General features: G+C 30.5%; 1 protein-coding gene and 1 pseudogene across 1 annotated transcript; both read left to right on the top strand.

The window, feature by feature from the left end:
- The first annotated feature begins 6,073 nt into the window (after nt 1-6,073).
- Nucleotides 6,074-7,687, top strand: LOC148213422 (S-adenosyl-methionine 4-1-methyl-2-pyrrolidinyl-3-oxobutanic acid methyltransferase-like). Its single transcript, XM_088118554.1, has 4 exons — nt 6,074-6,188; nt 6,294-6,704; nt 6,919-7,173; nt 7,289-7,687. The coding sequence occupies exons 1-4, from the start codon at nt 6,129-6,131 to the stop codon at nt 7,643-7,645; spliced, it is 1,083 nt and encodes a 360-aa protein (XP_087974680.1). The 5' UTR covers nt 6,074-6,128; the 3' UTR covers nt 7,646-7,687.
- Nucleotides 7,688-8,588: 901 nt separating this feature from the next.
- LOC148213421 (S-adenosyl-L-methionine:benzoic acid/salicylic acid carboxyl methyltransferase 3-like) lies at nt 8,589-12,914 on the top strand (annotated as a pseudogene).
- Nucleotides 12,915-16,148: the final 3,234 nt, after the last annotated feature.

Here is a 16,148-nt window from a genome sequence, read left to right as displayed (position 1 = left end):
ATATATATTCTTTTAAGCCTGATCCTTATCATCTTTAATTTGTAAAGAAATAAATTCACTATACTTTACTAGTTTGATCTGTCACCAATCAATCACAAAAATATAAAAGACTCTACTGGCCCTACGTTACATTAAGCTTTTCTTTATTACTAAGAAATATATATGGAAGGATGAAGATCGGCTTTCCTAGAAAAACACACAACAACGATATTATAATTTCAAATTCTTACAAAAAAAAAAGAGGCAAACAAGAGACCTAGACTAAAAAGAAGATATATATCATGAGAGTTGGAAATAGGAACTAAAAATATATATATCAAGTAACATGCGGTGAAAGATATCTCATCTCGAGAAAATCAATATGACTCATTTAAAAAGGCATGAGAGAAAAAAATAAAAATGAAATTTCACGTCATGAGGGTGACATTATACATATGTCGAATTGTTTTCCTCTTCAAACCTAGAAGTATGAAAGATCGAGAGTTTATTAAATAGCGAGATTTATTTAACTTGAAGTATTTAATTTCAGGAGACGATTATTTGATCTTACAATATTTAATCGTATGGTTCATGTATGTATAGATTCATAGGATGAAATTTATCTGAATAACCAGGTGTATTTTGTGAGAAAGTTCAATACAAGAGGAGTTGTTTATTTTCAAATAAATCACACGCCTCCAACACTATATTAAAAAATTATATATATTTATCTTTCAATTATTTTGTAATTATGATGTATCTACCATTTTTTTGAATTTGAGCACTTTGTTATAAGCCACCTCTTTTTTTATGTGTTTGTAGCATACCTAACCAAGTAGATTTCATTTCAAAAAAAAAAAAAAAAAAATCTTTCAATTATTTTGTTTTTTTTTTCTTACCTAAATTCTAATAACTAGCCACTCAAGTAGTGAATTTCGCAATTAAAATGATTCTGTTTTACATGCATTTTTGTTTGATTATTTGTCGTACATGAATTTTGTTGTTTTGTTGTTTTGTTGAAAAAGCTGATGATGATGATGATCGATGGACCCATCGCCATGAAAATTCACATGCATGCATATTGTTTGTCATGTATCAGATAGACAGAGAACATCTAATGACATACTTTTGTAGATTTTTTAAGATCGGCGTGTGAACATAACACAGTTTCCTACCGACCCTAAAAGAACAAAATAATTGAAAAATGGAATTAAAATTGAATATTTATTTTTTCCATCTCTATCTATATGAAATTATGTGGTTGTGGTTCATTTATTAGATTTTAACGGACAAAATCTGGTCAGATTTGAATTATTGGTTACAGATTCATTTTCTATATCCTGATCAATAAACAACAAAAAGTGTCCTGTTTTACGACAATTTTTTCTGCCCAACTGATTGAATTAATTCGTGTTTTGTATGTTTCCTATAAATTCGTAGAATCTTAGTTTTGAACAATTGAAAAATGCCTTAAAAACAAAATTTTATTTTTATTTTACCAGAGTGGATGTATGTTGTAGATTATTTTTTTAGACCAATCATCATCGTATTAGGCTATGTATTTTCATTATTATTTGATTCTCTTAGTAGGCTGTGATACATACAAATGCATACTGATCACCATATGGACTGTATCGACCGCTACCTCTCATGGATATAGATATATTAATTAAGTAATATATAATTCATTTTACATATATTATTGATGTAATTAGTGTCCCTAATTTTAAGTATATTATATCATAGATATATATATGATATGCCAAGTATGGAGTATATGTTATTAATATGATCGATGAGTTTTTTTCCATTTCTAAAAACCCACTTTTTGCAACTTTTCTATCTTTTTGTGTAGATTAGCATCCTTAATTTTTATCTTGCTATATTTGCATATTAGAAAACGGTGGTTATCATTTCAATTAAGAAAAGTGGCAGACGTGAACCAACTTTCTTATCTCCAGTTTTATATTTTTAAGAAAAGGAAAGCTCACCCAACATATCATTATTTTCCTAACTAACTTTTTCTTTTGAAATTAGAAAAAATAAAAACTAACTTTCTTTCAATCAACTTGAACAAATAGGCTATTTCTTTTTTCAAAAAAAAAAAAAAAAAGGACAGCTGAGAAAATGATGGATTTTAAAATAATTTCAAGTTTAAGATAAATAATATCTTACATAAATGATTCAAATCATTGTTGTGGAAGATAAATTACTCCTAAAAATAAAATCATTTCTTATCTTGATCAATAAATCATCCTCTTTAAAAAAGACTAAAACAAAGACAATTTACTTTAATATTTTAAAATTGGTACTATTTCACTACATATCTCAAACTCTCACGTTGAGTGGTTCTAGTAGAAAGTATATTAGTTTTGAAAAACGATTAAAAAAAAAATCAACCAATGGAGTTTTTTTAGCTTTTATCTTCATCGAGGCTTCTTGTAACTCTAAGACATCACCATCTTGTTTCAAAAAGGAAAAAGAAAAAGATATCACCATCTCACCTTATTTAATGGGTATGTAAATTACCTTTAAAATAGTTCAACAATAATTAACATATATTTCCAAAGAGATCACGAGTTTGAAACCGACTCCACATATTTTACTTAAAAAAACCATATTCACCCTTCAAACTTGAACCAAAATGAAACAAATTTAAAACTAAGATCACAGGATGACAACACGTTCAGAATTATAACTATTCCACCTCATCAGCTTGTAAACTTATCCAACAATGTCATGAGTTTTCTTAAAAAGGAATTTGAAAATTATGGCAATAAAGTTTACTTTTCAGTTCTCACTGATTGACGTTTAAAAAAATTATCATAATTAATAAATATATTGAGATTTGAAAGAAAAGAACTAAGGAAGCGGAGGTCACCAAGTGTGACGTTAGCAATGTTTCATCATCCAAAGTTCGTCAGATATTGTAGGGTTCATAAACTATTGCATTCTTGTTGTATTTAAATATTTTAATTTATTAATTTCCCTGGTAGCTAGTAAATTGTTGACTTGCTAATTAATAACTACATCTGAAAATATATTTACGTTTATACTTTAACAGGAATTATTTAATTTATTTTTGGTAAAAAAAATAATCCTTTGGAGTAGGAGGTTATTGACCTCTAATGATATGGGTTTACACTCTTAAGACTGTCTCTTCTCTCATTCTCCTGTGCCCTTAAATTTATTAAATTCAGTCTTCTTTTTTTTCCCTCCACTGGAGAATTGTAAATCCCTATCTAATTTAGGACTCGTTAGATAATGCGACGGTTTCTTGTTTTTCGCTTTCAATTTTCTTAACAAATCTCAACATTTGCAACTAACTTTGCCTTTTTTTTTTTTGGAAAATTCTCATAACTGTATAGAAATTTTGAAAACAATCAATTTATTCCAAAATACAAATAAAAAGAATGTTTTGTCATACTTGAATTAATGGGATGTTAGAGCCATACAATTAATTTTTTCTTAATTAAAAATGAAGAAACAAAAACAACAAAAAAAATCGTTACCAAACGGACCCTTAATTTCTCCCCTTAGTCAATTAACAAAATGTTGACATGGTGGTAGAGTTGCTAAAAATAACTTCAGCATATGTTTGAGAGTGATTTTGACATTTTGTTATTATGAAAATCACTTCTCTTTTCAATAATTATGCTTAATTAAAAATTTGATTTCAGAGGTACCACACTTGAATGGTATTTTGGAAACTCAATCGCATTTAAATATATTTTTTCAAATTCACTCCTTCTATCACTTTTAGAATATTAGTTTTATTAATTTTTTTTTTTTGTTTGAGGAGTAGTTTGATTGATTTGACTTCTTCACCAAATTTATCAGAAATAAAGACAAATTTTTAAAAACTATAAATTTGTTTGATTATCATTTTAATTGTGAAAATTAAGCTTATAATACTAATTTTTATTATTTATTTATTTATTTATAATACTACTTTTACATTGTTTTGTAATCTAATTCTCTAAAAACTTTTCCAAAATCTTAGCTAAATTTTTTAAATTGAAAAAATAAAATATTGTTTTTTTTATTTTTTTAAAATGTTAAAATACATACCAAAATAAATGGCGAGAAACATACCTAACTTTTTTTTTTAAAACTCTTTCTGTCGTATTTATAAATATACTTATTTTATATTATACATGTAATAAAAGAACATTATGCTCATTTAAAAATGGAACTTACAACCTAAACTAAAGTATAATCAATTTAAAATTGAAACTATTCCACCTCATTGGGAGATAATATAGCATATCCCTTGATGAGAGGGATATTATCTAATGAAAACTGCCATTAATATTTTCTAATATTTACGATTAGAACAACAAAGTTTACTAATTTAGACAAAGATAGTAAATGTAACTTCCGTGGACTAACATTTAAAAGTATCATAATAAATTAAATATGTTAGAGAACTTGTGACTTGGAATATTACCGATCTAATCGTGTATTCAAATTTTAATCTGGGCACGTTGTGTTAAAAAAAATGCAAGGACTGATCGAGGAGCTTGTGTGAGGTCATCAACTGTGACGTTCATCCTCAATTCATTAGTTTCCATACTTTTGATTTGAATTGGATCGTCGGTTGGGCCTTCGGATCCGCTTTAAGAGGTCGGCCCAAATAAATTTTATTTTTTCAATAAAATTTTGGATAATTTAAGTGGCAACTAAATTTTAATAATTTTTAAAATTATAAAAAAATTATTAATCTTTTTTAGATTTGTAAAATTTTTGTCGATAAAATGATCTAAAGGAACAATATAGTTTCTGATATTCCTAAAAAATCAGATTGCATTTGTGCATGTCAAAGCGAAGTTCTTAATTAATTTCTTGATTTTTATGCACAACAAATATTATATAGTAAAATATCTAATAATTTAAAGAACGTTATTGTATTATTTTCTGATCAGAAGAAAACGATTAAATTCACATCTAATATAACCCCATGAGTCCTTAGAAAAAAAATGCATGGACAATCATTGTCTACATGTAACCTAACTCAGCAAACCAATAATTTAACCATCTAAATAACAAGGGAAGAGCACGTGAATAATCCGTAATTTTAATGTATCAGTACCCCTTATGGAAATTAATGGAGATTGGATCCGAACGTTGAACTTAAATCATAACCAAATAAAATTGACAGTTGATAACGGTTTGGTAAGAATGTCCACAAGCTTACCAAAATCTGGGAGATGATACCTTATAAACATCAACGAAGTTTTGTCTCAAACTAATTAAGAAGGAGATGAGTAATCTATATCTATTATAAAATTATGTTACATTTCTATTATCTTTTTAGTATAGAACTATTAGTTTGGGAATAAAAAGGGAGTCTGAAAAGAAAAGAGGAAAACCGAGAGAAAAAGTAACGGTTCGTTTGTCACGGCCGCGATGATCATTGCTTGAAATGAAGCTAGTAAACATCGGTGGTGGGGCTAACAAGCATCGTCGAAGAAGAAGAATGAAAATGAAGAAGAGAGAAGAAGGAGAAAAAATAGAAACAAAAGAGCCACGTAAGCCAAAAAACAAATAATAAAAAATTAATTCATTTTGCCACATGTTTGTCCAGTTGGACAATAGTTAGTTTGACCCACGATTTCGAGTCAAACTACCTATTTTGGTCATTTCCTTGCAAACGTATTTCAAAATCATTTCTAAAATCAACCCATACAGATTACAGATACACAGGTGCGTTTATTATGGAGGCAATTTTTTTTTTCTTTTGAGTCATATTATCGAGGCAATTATTGTTTATTACATATGATAAGCAGTTTTTGTAATTTAGCTATATTTGAAAAACATGCCATAATTTATAATTACCATTTTTGTATAGTGCCTCAGCTTTATTTTTTTATTTCTTTCTTCCTTTTTCAATGAATATTAAAGAATAGACAGATTTTGGATCTACAACAGAGAGAACATTAAGTGAACTGAGAGAGAAATTATAAAATATATTTTAAATCTATATCTAATAATTACTAGGTAACATTGAGATATCAAATTAAATTTATCTAATCCATCAATTTAATCTACAAAATTTCGGCTTCATTCAACAATTTATGGGACATTAAATCATTATAAATAGAATTTCGTCTTCTCTCTTCAGAGCATAGGGGAGAGAGAGGGTAGAAATGCTTCATGTCAATGGAGGAAGAGGAGACACGAGCTATGCTTCTAACTCCTTGCTCCCGGTAAATATATATATATATATATATTTATGAAATAAGTTTACATAACACTATTCTTGATAATTATACTTTTAATCTGTTCATTATATGAGATTCTGCCTTGAGCAGCAAAAGGTAATATCTATGACCCGGCCAATCGTGAAGGAAGCCATAACCAATTTCTTCTGTCGCTCCACAAATTTTCCGACCACCTTAACTACAGCAGATTTAGGTTGCTCTTCAGGATCGAACACTCTCATGTTTGTCTCCGATCTGATCAAACAAGTGGAGGACATTCGTCACAAGTTTCACAAAAAGCCTCTAGAATATCAAGTTTTCTTAAATGACCTCCATGGGAATGATTTCAATGCCATTTTCACATCTTTGCCAAGTTTTGTGGAGGATTTGAAGACCCAACTTGGAGGTGGTCTTGGTCCATGTTTCTTCAATGGTGTTCCGGGTTCTTTCTACGGCAGGCTTTTTCCTACCAAAAGTTTGCATTTTGTTTATTCTTCTTATAGTCTTCATTGGCTCTCTCAGGTAATTTTTATTAATATTCATGGAGTGACATCTCAAAATCAATTGGTAATGAGAGAAGTAGTTCATGTCTATTATAAACTATAGTAAAGTCCATTTCTTTTACGTGGAATCCTTAGCAATTTTCAAGTTATTAGGGATCCTAACTCCTACTAGTTATTGGTGTGTAGGCAAATATTTTAATTTCTTTCCAAAATCTTAATTTTGCATAGTGCAGGTTCCAAAAGGGATAGAGAATAACAAAGGAGAGATTTTCATGGGCAGTACAAGTCCAAAGAGTGTGCTTGAGGCTTATTACAAGCAATTTCAGAAGGATTTTTCAATGTTTCTGAAGAGTCGTGCAGAAGAATTAGCAATTGGAGGACGTATGGTTCTAACAATGATAGGAAGAACAAGTGAAGACTCGTCTAGCCAAGAGTATTGTTATGTTTGGGGTTTCTTGTCTTTAGCTCTCAATAACATGGTTGCTGAGGTAAAGTATATATATATATATACAATATTTTCCCCAAGTTTTGATGATTAACAAAAAAGAAAAAGAAAAAGAAAAGGATATTGATGCATTTCTCGATCAATCTAAATTACTGCAGGGAATTGTTGGAGCAAAAAAAGTTGACTCGTTCAATATTCCAAACTATATGCCATCTCCATCGGAAATGAAAGGTGAAATCTTAAATGAAGGAAGCTTCACTATTGATCGTCTTGAAGTTTCGAGAATTAATTGGGATTTCTACGATACAGAATCACACCAACCAAATATATTTGTTGACAGTGGCTACTATATTACTCAAAATATTAGATCTGTAATTGAACCACTACTAATTTGTCACTTTGGAGAAACCATTATCGAAGAACTTTTCTATCGATATAGAAAAATTATTGATAATCACGTGTCAAAAAACAAGATTGAGTTTGTCAATCTCACCGTTTCTCTTTCACTAAAATAAATCGATAAAAAATGATACTGTTATGTGGTATTGTGAATGCTATTTATAATTAATGTCAGTTCTTGGAAAATCGTAATATATTCAATAATTGTTCTAATCCTTACCTGCAAAAAAATGGATAAGTTTAAATGATACACATCGTATAAGTGACCATGCATGTTTAAACTAGATTTTAGGACTGCAAAATTAAAGAATATTTATTCATGTCATGTCAGGTGTTTCCATTTCAAGAATGTGGCGTCCAAACTTAAAGATGTTAATATTTCTATTCACTTAGGAAAATAATTGTCAAAAAATTGAAAGCAAATAAAGCCATGTTCAAATAGAAAATAATCTACATTTATATAATTCATTTAATAGAATATTAATAGTTATACCAAAACAAGTAAAAAGGTCGGCATTCGTATCTTTTCTATTTTAATGTAATTTATAAAATTATAATTTTATGTGCATATTTGATTTACTGGAATCCATATCGTGTAGCTTATGTTTAGTGGATATCTATAATCGGAACTAATTGTCTGACCAAGGCTTTGTAACGCCCGACTAAAGAGGAGAGATACATGAATGAACCAATACCACATCCGAATGAGAGAGATCCTGAAACCATAGAAGCATGGTTAAGAAAGCTTGAAAGAAATAATAGTTACTACCTATACTGACAATGTGCACATTTCTTAAGCGTGTTTGACTTGGTCTAGTTAGGTTTGTAGTTTTTGATTTATTATCTTTTTATATAATCATATTTATTAGTTAAATTAAATACGATTAAGCATAAATTAATGTACAACGACACCAAACTTAGGCTGCAGGAATAGAATCAAATATTGCCAACAACTCCTTGCATAATACACGTTATCTTGATCTTCTATAATTGGCGAACTAGTTGATCAGTTGCATAATATTCACACACCAAAAAGAAAGAGATATGAGAGAGAGAGATATGGAGAGGGTGGAAATGTTACCCATGAATGCAGGAGTACTTGGAGAGAGAAGTTATGCTAATCCCTTTATCAGGTATTAATCTATTTTTAGGTATTAATCTATTTTTTAAGTCGCGTTTGGTAATCTTTTCAATTCTTATTTCTAAATTTTGAGAAATATTTTCAACCGGAGGTACCAAATTTTGGAAACTAGTAGTTTCGTTTTTGCCGTTTCCATTTTTTTCTTAATTTAGCGTCCAGAGCGGCATAGATTAAACATTTTTGTCGTTTCAGTTTTCCCTCCATAGCTCAAGTTCGATTCTCGTTAAAAGGCTATTTTTTTATAAAAATATTTTGAAGATTTATTCCTTATTTAAAGCAATTATATTTACTTAAAACAAAAAAAAAATTTCTATTTTTAAATTAATTTTATTATTTGTTTAAAGCTAATAATTTTCACTCTAAAAAAATTTACATATTGTAAATAATATTTTTTTAGACAAATTTACATGTTAAATCTTTCTATAATATAACTATTGAATTTTATGTTAATTAAAAATAATTCAACATGAGTTAAAACATATATCTAAGATCAAGAGGTTGTCCGTATGAATCTCCACTTTCACAAGTTTTTTACGAAAAAAGTTAAAAATACAAATAAGAAATAGAAAATAGTTATTAAACATATTTTTATTTCCAATTCTAAAAAAATTAGAAACAAGTAGGTTAACGAAGACATATTTTTTTCCTTCACACTCTATCAACTTTTTAATTTGGATGTGAGGCAGCAAAAAGTGATATCCATGGCCTGGCCCATCACCAAGCAAGCCATTACAGACCTCTACTGCGCTAGCTTTCCCACTACCCTAGCCATTGCTAACTTGGGTTGCTCTTCTTGAACGATCTCCATGAAAATGACTTCAATTCCATCTTTATAATCTTGCCAAAGTTTCCAGCAAAACTTGAAGACCCAAATTGGAAATGGCGTTGGTTCCTGTTTCTTGGCCGGAGTTCCTGGTTCTTTTTACGGCAGGCTTTTCCCTTCTACGAGCTTGCATTTTGTTTATTCTTCCTACAGCATCCATTGGCTTTCCAAGGTATCTTCTGCGGAATCAAACTAATTCCCAAGTAACACAAATGGAAAAAGAGGCAGAAGAAGAGAAGAAGGCAAAATGTTTATAGTGGTTGGACTTTAATTATCTACCTCCACGGGTAATCAGAGAGCCAAAAGAAACTATTCACAAAGCACACTACTATATCAGTCTATCATAATAGTGTTTAGGCTCAGGTATTTAAGTTCAATCCTCTTCTGGTTTGCTAACCAACAATGGAACTAAAAGCAATTAGCAAACTAACTGTAAGTTAGGTCTAGTTAAGAAGTATGAGTCAATTCCCTTAACGATGGTTTAACATAATTATGTATAGAGTCCAACAAATTCAAATGAGTATTTGGTTGGAAAAATGAGATCCGAGTCAAGATTTGGTCCATTCGATAGCATGTTAAAGATCCTATATTGAAAAGATAAAGATACCTAATAAACAGAACCGTAAAGTTGGAGAAATATATATAAAATTTGTTGAACGTGAATATCATATCATTGTTAGGTTCCCGAAGGGCTTAAAAGCAATAAAGGGAGCATCTTCATATCGAATGCAAGCCCGAAGGCAGTTCTGGAAGCCTACCGAAAGCAATACCAAAAGGATTTTTCAGTGTTTCTGAAATGTCGTGCTGAGGAATTGGTGATTGGTGGGCGTATGATTCTCATAAGTACAGTGAGAACAAGTGAAGATAGATCCAACAAGGAGTGGTGCTATACTAATTCCATGGCCACAGAGGTACAAATTAAACTTCTCGATTAATCCCATCTTTCAACATTCGTTTGAGTAGAAATTTGAACCTCCTTTTGCATTGGTTTGTTATGTTGGGAAAAATCCTCTACTTCTATCGCAGGAATAAGCAGAAAATAACTGAGAAATTTAAAGAAAGCAATAAAATAAAGAAACACAAGAATTAACGTGGAAAAACTCCAAACAGGAGAAAAAACCACGGCCCACAAGGGAAAATTCACTATGTGAAAAATTATTACAATCACACAGATTTCTCTTCCCGACCCCAATTACACAAAACACTCTTTCAAAGCAAATACCGCTCAGTTAACTAGAGCTAGTATATCAGGCTTAAAGTATTTCAATTGGGATGATTAAAACTCAAGCTCATGAGCTCCTTTTATAGTAGTTGAAATACATCTCCTCCTTGTACTTTTCCGATGTGGGATAACTTCTAGCACATGGAGACCATCCTTGTATTCTTCCAATGTGGGACAACTTTAATTCCAATATTTTGCCAAAACCCAACAAATTCCACCTTGGCAAGATATTGAAAAAAGTTCACAGCTTCTACTGCACTCATTGTCTTCACCGACAATAATCATAATTCTCAATTCAGAGAACTATAGCCTACTCCACCATAAAAGTAGATCACTTGGAATGTCACCGTCCAAGAGTTTTCTTCCTCGTCACATGTCGATAAATCCTGCTGAGATTTATGGTGCAACTTCCACCTACTTGGCTCACTTGGAAGTTCTTCAGCCATCGACATAACTTCCACCACACACCCCTTGCATAACCGCCAATTCAATGCCCATGTGTAAACTTGTGGAACCGCTAACATCACATCTTCTATCATGGTAAAGCGGACATACCATGAGGATAAATTCTCTCTCTATTCAAAGGAACTGATCATCGTCTCCTCTGATGAGAGAAACATTGTCAGCATCCCACCCAAAGCCCTTTGACGAACCGGCTCTGTTGGGACAATCTTTCTTCATGTGTCCAGACTGTCCGCATCCCCAGCAACAAGCTTTCTTTTGTACGGAGTCTTTCTTCTTCCAATTGCGAGCTACCAGTGCCGAATCTTCATGTGAAGTACGCCCTTCACTCTTCAGCCTTCTTTCCTCTGACAAGAGTTTACTAGTACCTCAGGAAAATTCAAAGTATCTTTCTCATACATCAAGATCGGCTTCATGTGTTCATAAGAAGGTGGAAGTGATAAGATGAGCCTGAGTACTTTATCTTCGTCATCTATCTTCAATTTGATCGTCTCCAGCTCAAAGATGATGCTATTGAGATTACTCAAATGATCTGAAATTTTCATACCTTCCTCCATTCGCAGCGTGTGAAACTGCTCCTTCAGGTACAGCCGATTTGAGATACCCTTTGCCTGATACAACGCTTCGAGCTTCTCCCAAAGTTCTTTGGCTGTCGAAATTCCATGCACATTCGCAAGAATATTCTTAGCCAAACTTGTTCGTATCGCGCTTGCAGCTCTCAAATCCATTTCCTCCCAATCTTCATCACTCATGCTAGACTTCTTAGAACCTCTGCTGGAACCACCACTGAACTTCATTGAACCACCATCACCGCTTAGCTTTTTCGAAGCACCTTCACTCTGTCTTCCCTTCAATGCCTTGTGTAACCCAGATTGTATCAGCACATCCTTGACTTGCACTTGCCACAAGCCAAAGTTGATCCTTCCGTCAAATTTATCCATGTCAATCTTCACTGGACTCATAAAGAATGACATATCTGCTTCACACTCCTAGCAACACACTATTCACAGAACCGTATTTTCTGATGTGGAAGTTCAGACAATGCTGCAACCACAGAGCATACTCATAAATTCTAGAAACTACAACTTAAAGCTTTGATACCACTTGTTGAAAATTATTACAATCACACAGATTTCTCTTCCCGACCCAAATTACATAAAACACACTCTTTCAAAGCAAATACCGCTTAGTTAACTAGAACTAGTATATCAGGCTTAAAGTATTTCAATTGGGATGATTAAAACCCAAGCCCATGAGCTCCTTTTATAGTAGTTGAAACACATCTCCTCCTTGTACTTTTCCGATGTGGGACAACTTCTAGCACATGGAGACCATCCTTGTATTCTTCCAATGTGGGACAACTTTAATTCCAATATTTTGCCAAAACCTAACATGTTACAGGGAGTTGTGGAAGAGGAGAAGGTTGACTCGTTCAATGTTCCAGCCTATACGCCATCTATGTCAGAAGTGAATGCCGAGGTCTTGAATGAAGGAAGCTTTACCATTGATCGTCTTGAAGTGTCAAAATTAATTGGAACATATCTGATTATATATTCTGAACTAAACGTTCAATCACATAACATTTAATCTGTGTTTGAACCCTTTCTCGTGCGTCATTTTGGAGAAGTTGTTATGGATGAATTGTTCCATAGGTATGAAGAAATTATTAAAGATGAGATGTCAAAGGAAGAGATTGGGAATATTAACTTTGCTATTTCTCTCACCAAAATAAAATGAGAGAAATGAACCAGCTTTTTCAAGTTCTGTCTTCTAAATAATATATAAGCTTGGTACAAGGATTTGAAGATTAGAACATTTGTCTAATCTCATCCCCACATGTAATAATTTGATTTGTTTTAAAATGCTATATCGAATTATAAGAATATTCCAATTAGCTACAAAATTGAATAAAGCGGCCCTAATTTATCAAATAAAAGTATTTTTAACTAGCCACAAATTAAAGGAAAAAATCTAACTAAATGTATTGATTACCTTGTTTATTCAAATTTAAAGTTCACTGTGGATGATACATTGATTAATTGGATGAAAAAAAATAAAAATTTCTCTCGCAAGTTATATTTTTAGAAGTTTTTTTAATATAATAAATAAGATGAAGGATTCCAACTATGATCTCTTAATTAAATACAGGTGTTAATTATTGCTTAATATATCATTTAAGAAATTATTGTCAAAAAGGATTCGGCATTAAATAATCATAATCATACTGAATGTTAAAAAAAATCTCCAAACAAGAAAAATTTAATAAATTAATTATATTAGAATAAAGAAAGGTCAAAGTAGTTCATTTTTATATCAATATCTAAAGATTTTTTCATAATTTATCATGTAAATGATTAATTTTAAACAAAATATAACTTATTTTTCTTTTCTCCAACACGTCATTGGAATGTTTATCCCAAAATTAATTAACAATGAAAGAAATATCTCATGCCTTGTTAAATTTTTTTGACATAAGGTCCTTAACTATGAATATTTTTGAAAAAAAATATATAAATAAAGAATTCATAAAAATATTTAATCAATAAATAACCACTTTATGCTTTTTACCTAAACTAAAAATATTTATTCGTAGTATTATGTTCCCAACAACAACACACAACAGTGATACATTGTTAATATTTTTTTCAATATTTTATCTGAAAATTTTAACGATTTGCACAAAAAAAAAATCTACAAACTTCTTAAGTTGATATCCAATTCTTTATCAACCTATCAATCAATATTTTATGCCATTATATTTAATACTCATGAATTAACATTTTACATTTTTTAATCTGTATGAAAATATCAACATGTCAATTAATATTTTATATCTTATATTTGTGGAACTGCTCCTTCCACTTACGATCAGCAATCGAATATTGTAGACTCTGAATTCCCTTAATTTTGTTTCTTTATATGCTGTTAAAAAAAAAAGAAAAAGAAAAAAACTTATGATCAGCAAAAAGCTCCTGCATTGGAAAAATTGGCGGTAGAATGAAAGAATCCAACTATCGATGTTGGATGGAAGATTTACCGGATGATGATGCTAAATAATAATAATAATAACATTGAATTATAATTGAATTAAAACTATTTTCAGCTCAATGAGAATTCTATTAATTAATTATTAAAAAAAATCTTGCAAGGAGCCCTGATCATCCCCTTCGAAATTTCCGACAACAATCTCTACTCCCATCTCTTTATTGAATTAAAGGGATCTTGAGATCATGCATGCGATAAAAATCATCTACATTTCTACAATGACAGAGAGAGATATGTACACATATAGCCTCTTTAAAGAATATAATTACACAATAGCTTAAATCTTTATAACTTATATAATAGTAAAACCATGGAAAATATATCGTATATAGTACTCGTTTCATATAACCTAATAGTTTAGTATAAATCAACAAAAAATATATATTACATAATCTTTTTTAGGAGTATAAGTTAACATACTATTAAAAAATATCGGGAAAAAAGATGCCGAAAAAAAACGCGGTGAGAAAAATATAAAATTATTTAGGTTGAACGAGAGATTTGAAATCCAAATATGGAAAAAGTGGATAAAAATCAAATCTAATAATTTAAATAAAAAAATCAAATTGAGTAGAACAGTAATAATTATAGGCAATCTTGGATTAATAAAAGGTTTAAATCTATAAATCCTAGACAATTCCTCGCAATGATATGATATATACGAATTGAGATATTGTCCATATATGGGACTGTGGCCGCAATTTCTAATAAGTCAGGAAAACTTAAATTGGGACTGTGGCCGCATTTCTAATAAGTTAAAAGAAAAACTTAAATTCGAAATTAAGCATGTTTAATCTTTAAGTTGAGTTACTTCTTGAAAGAAGTTTTTCACGTGGGTGAGAAGAAAATCAAGCAGGTAGCGCGAGGCCGGGACCATCAGGTACTAAATCTGGATTCCAATATAATGTATATATTAGCCTCATCTTGATAGCTTCTTTCGAAGGGATTTAGACTCACCACCTCTTTGTTGGAAGTATATGTCAATTATCGCTGAACTATGGTCGTTTTAACTTTTCCAAATATTTTCTAAACTCTCACAAAATATATATATAGTTGTAACATTTTGACCTACAAATTTATTTATTTTAGCCTAGCAAATAAAGTAGGACTACATAATTTGCACCTAGAAAGAAACATATAAAATTACTGGAGTTTTTATTTCAAAATTAATCGACAATGAAAGAAATAACTCATACATTCCATCAATTTTATTAAATTTGTTCATCTTGTTAACAATGAATGCTTTTTGAAAAAAAATATATACATCAAGACTACAATGAATGCTTTTTGAAAAAAATATATAAATCAAGATTCATAAAAGATATTTAGCTAAAAATATTTACTAGTAGTACTATGTTCTCAACAATATTATATGTTAATATTTTCGACATTTTTAATGATTTACAAAAAAAGGAAAAAAAATCTATCAAAATTATAAGTTGATGTCTAACTCATATCTACGTATCATTCAATATTTTGAACCCTTATATTTAATACTCATGAATTAGCATTTTACACCTTATAATCTCTTTAAACGTATGAAAATATCTCTGACACGTCAATTAATATTTTATAGCTTGTATCTCTAGAACTGCTCCTTCCCCTCATGCAAGAGATCTGCAAACAAAATGGCTCGTGCATTGCTAAAATTGGCGGTAGAATGAAGAATCCAAGGATGTTTGATGGAGGATGGAAGATGGGAAGACTTACCGGATGATGATGCTAAATAATAATAATAATAATAACAGCATTTTATTATAATTGAATTAAAACTATTTTTAGCTTAATGAGAATTTTATTTAATTAATCATAACAAAAATCTTGCAAGGACCCTGTTCATTCCCTTCGAAATTCCACGAAGAATCTCTACTCCCATATAAGACGATTTTTTTCATTTTTATTTTTCGAGATACAGCTGGATTTGTT

The sequence above is a fragment of the Momordica charantia genome, assembly GCF_013281855.1.
Source record: "Momordica charantia cultivar OHB3-1 chromosome 1 unlocalized genomic scaffold, Mcharantia_2.0 BLBB01000001.1, whole genome shotgun sequence".
NCBI lineage: Eukaryota > Viridiplantae > Streptophyta > Magnoliopsida > Cucurbitales > Cucurbitaceae > Momordica > Momordica charantia.
This window is presented reverse-complemented; position numbering and strand designations above follow the sequence as displayed.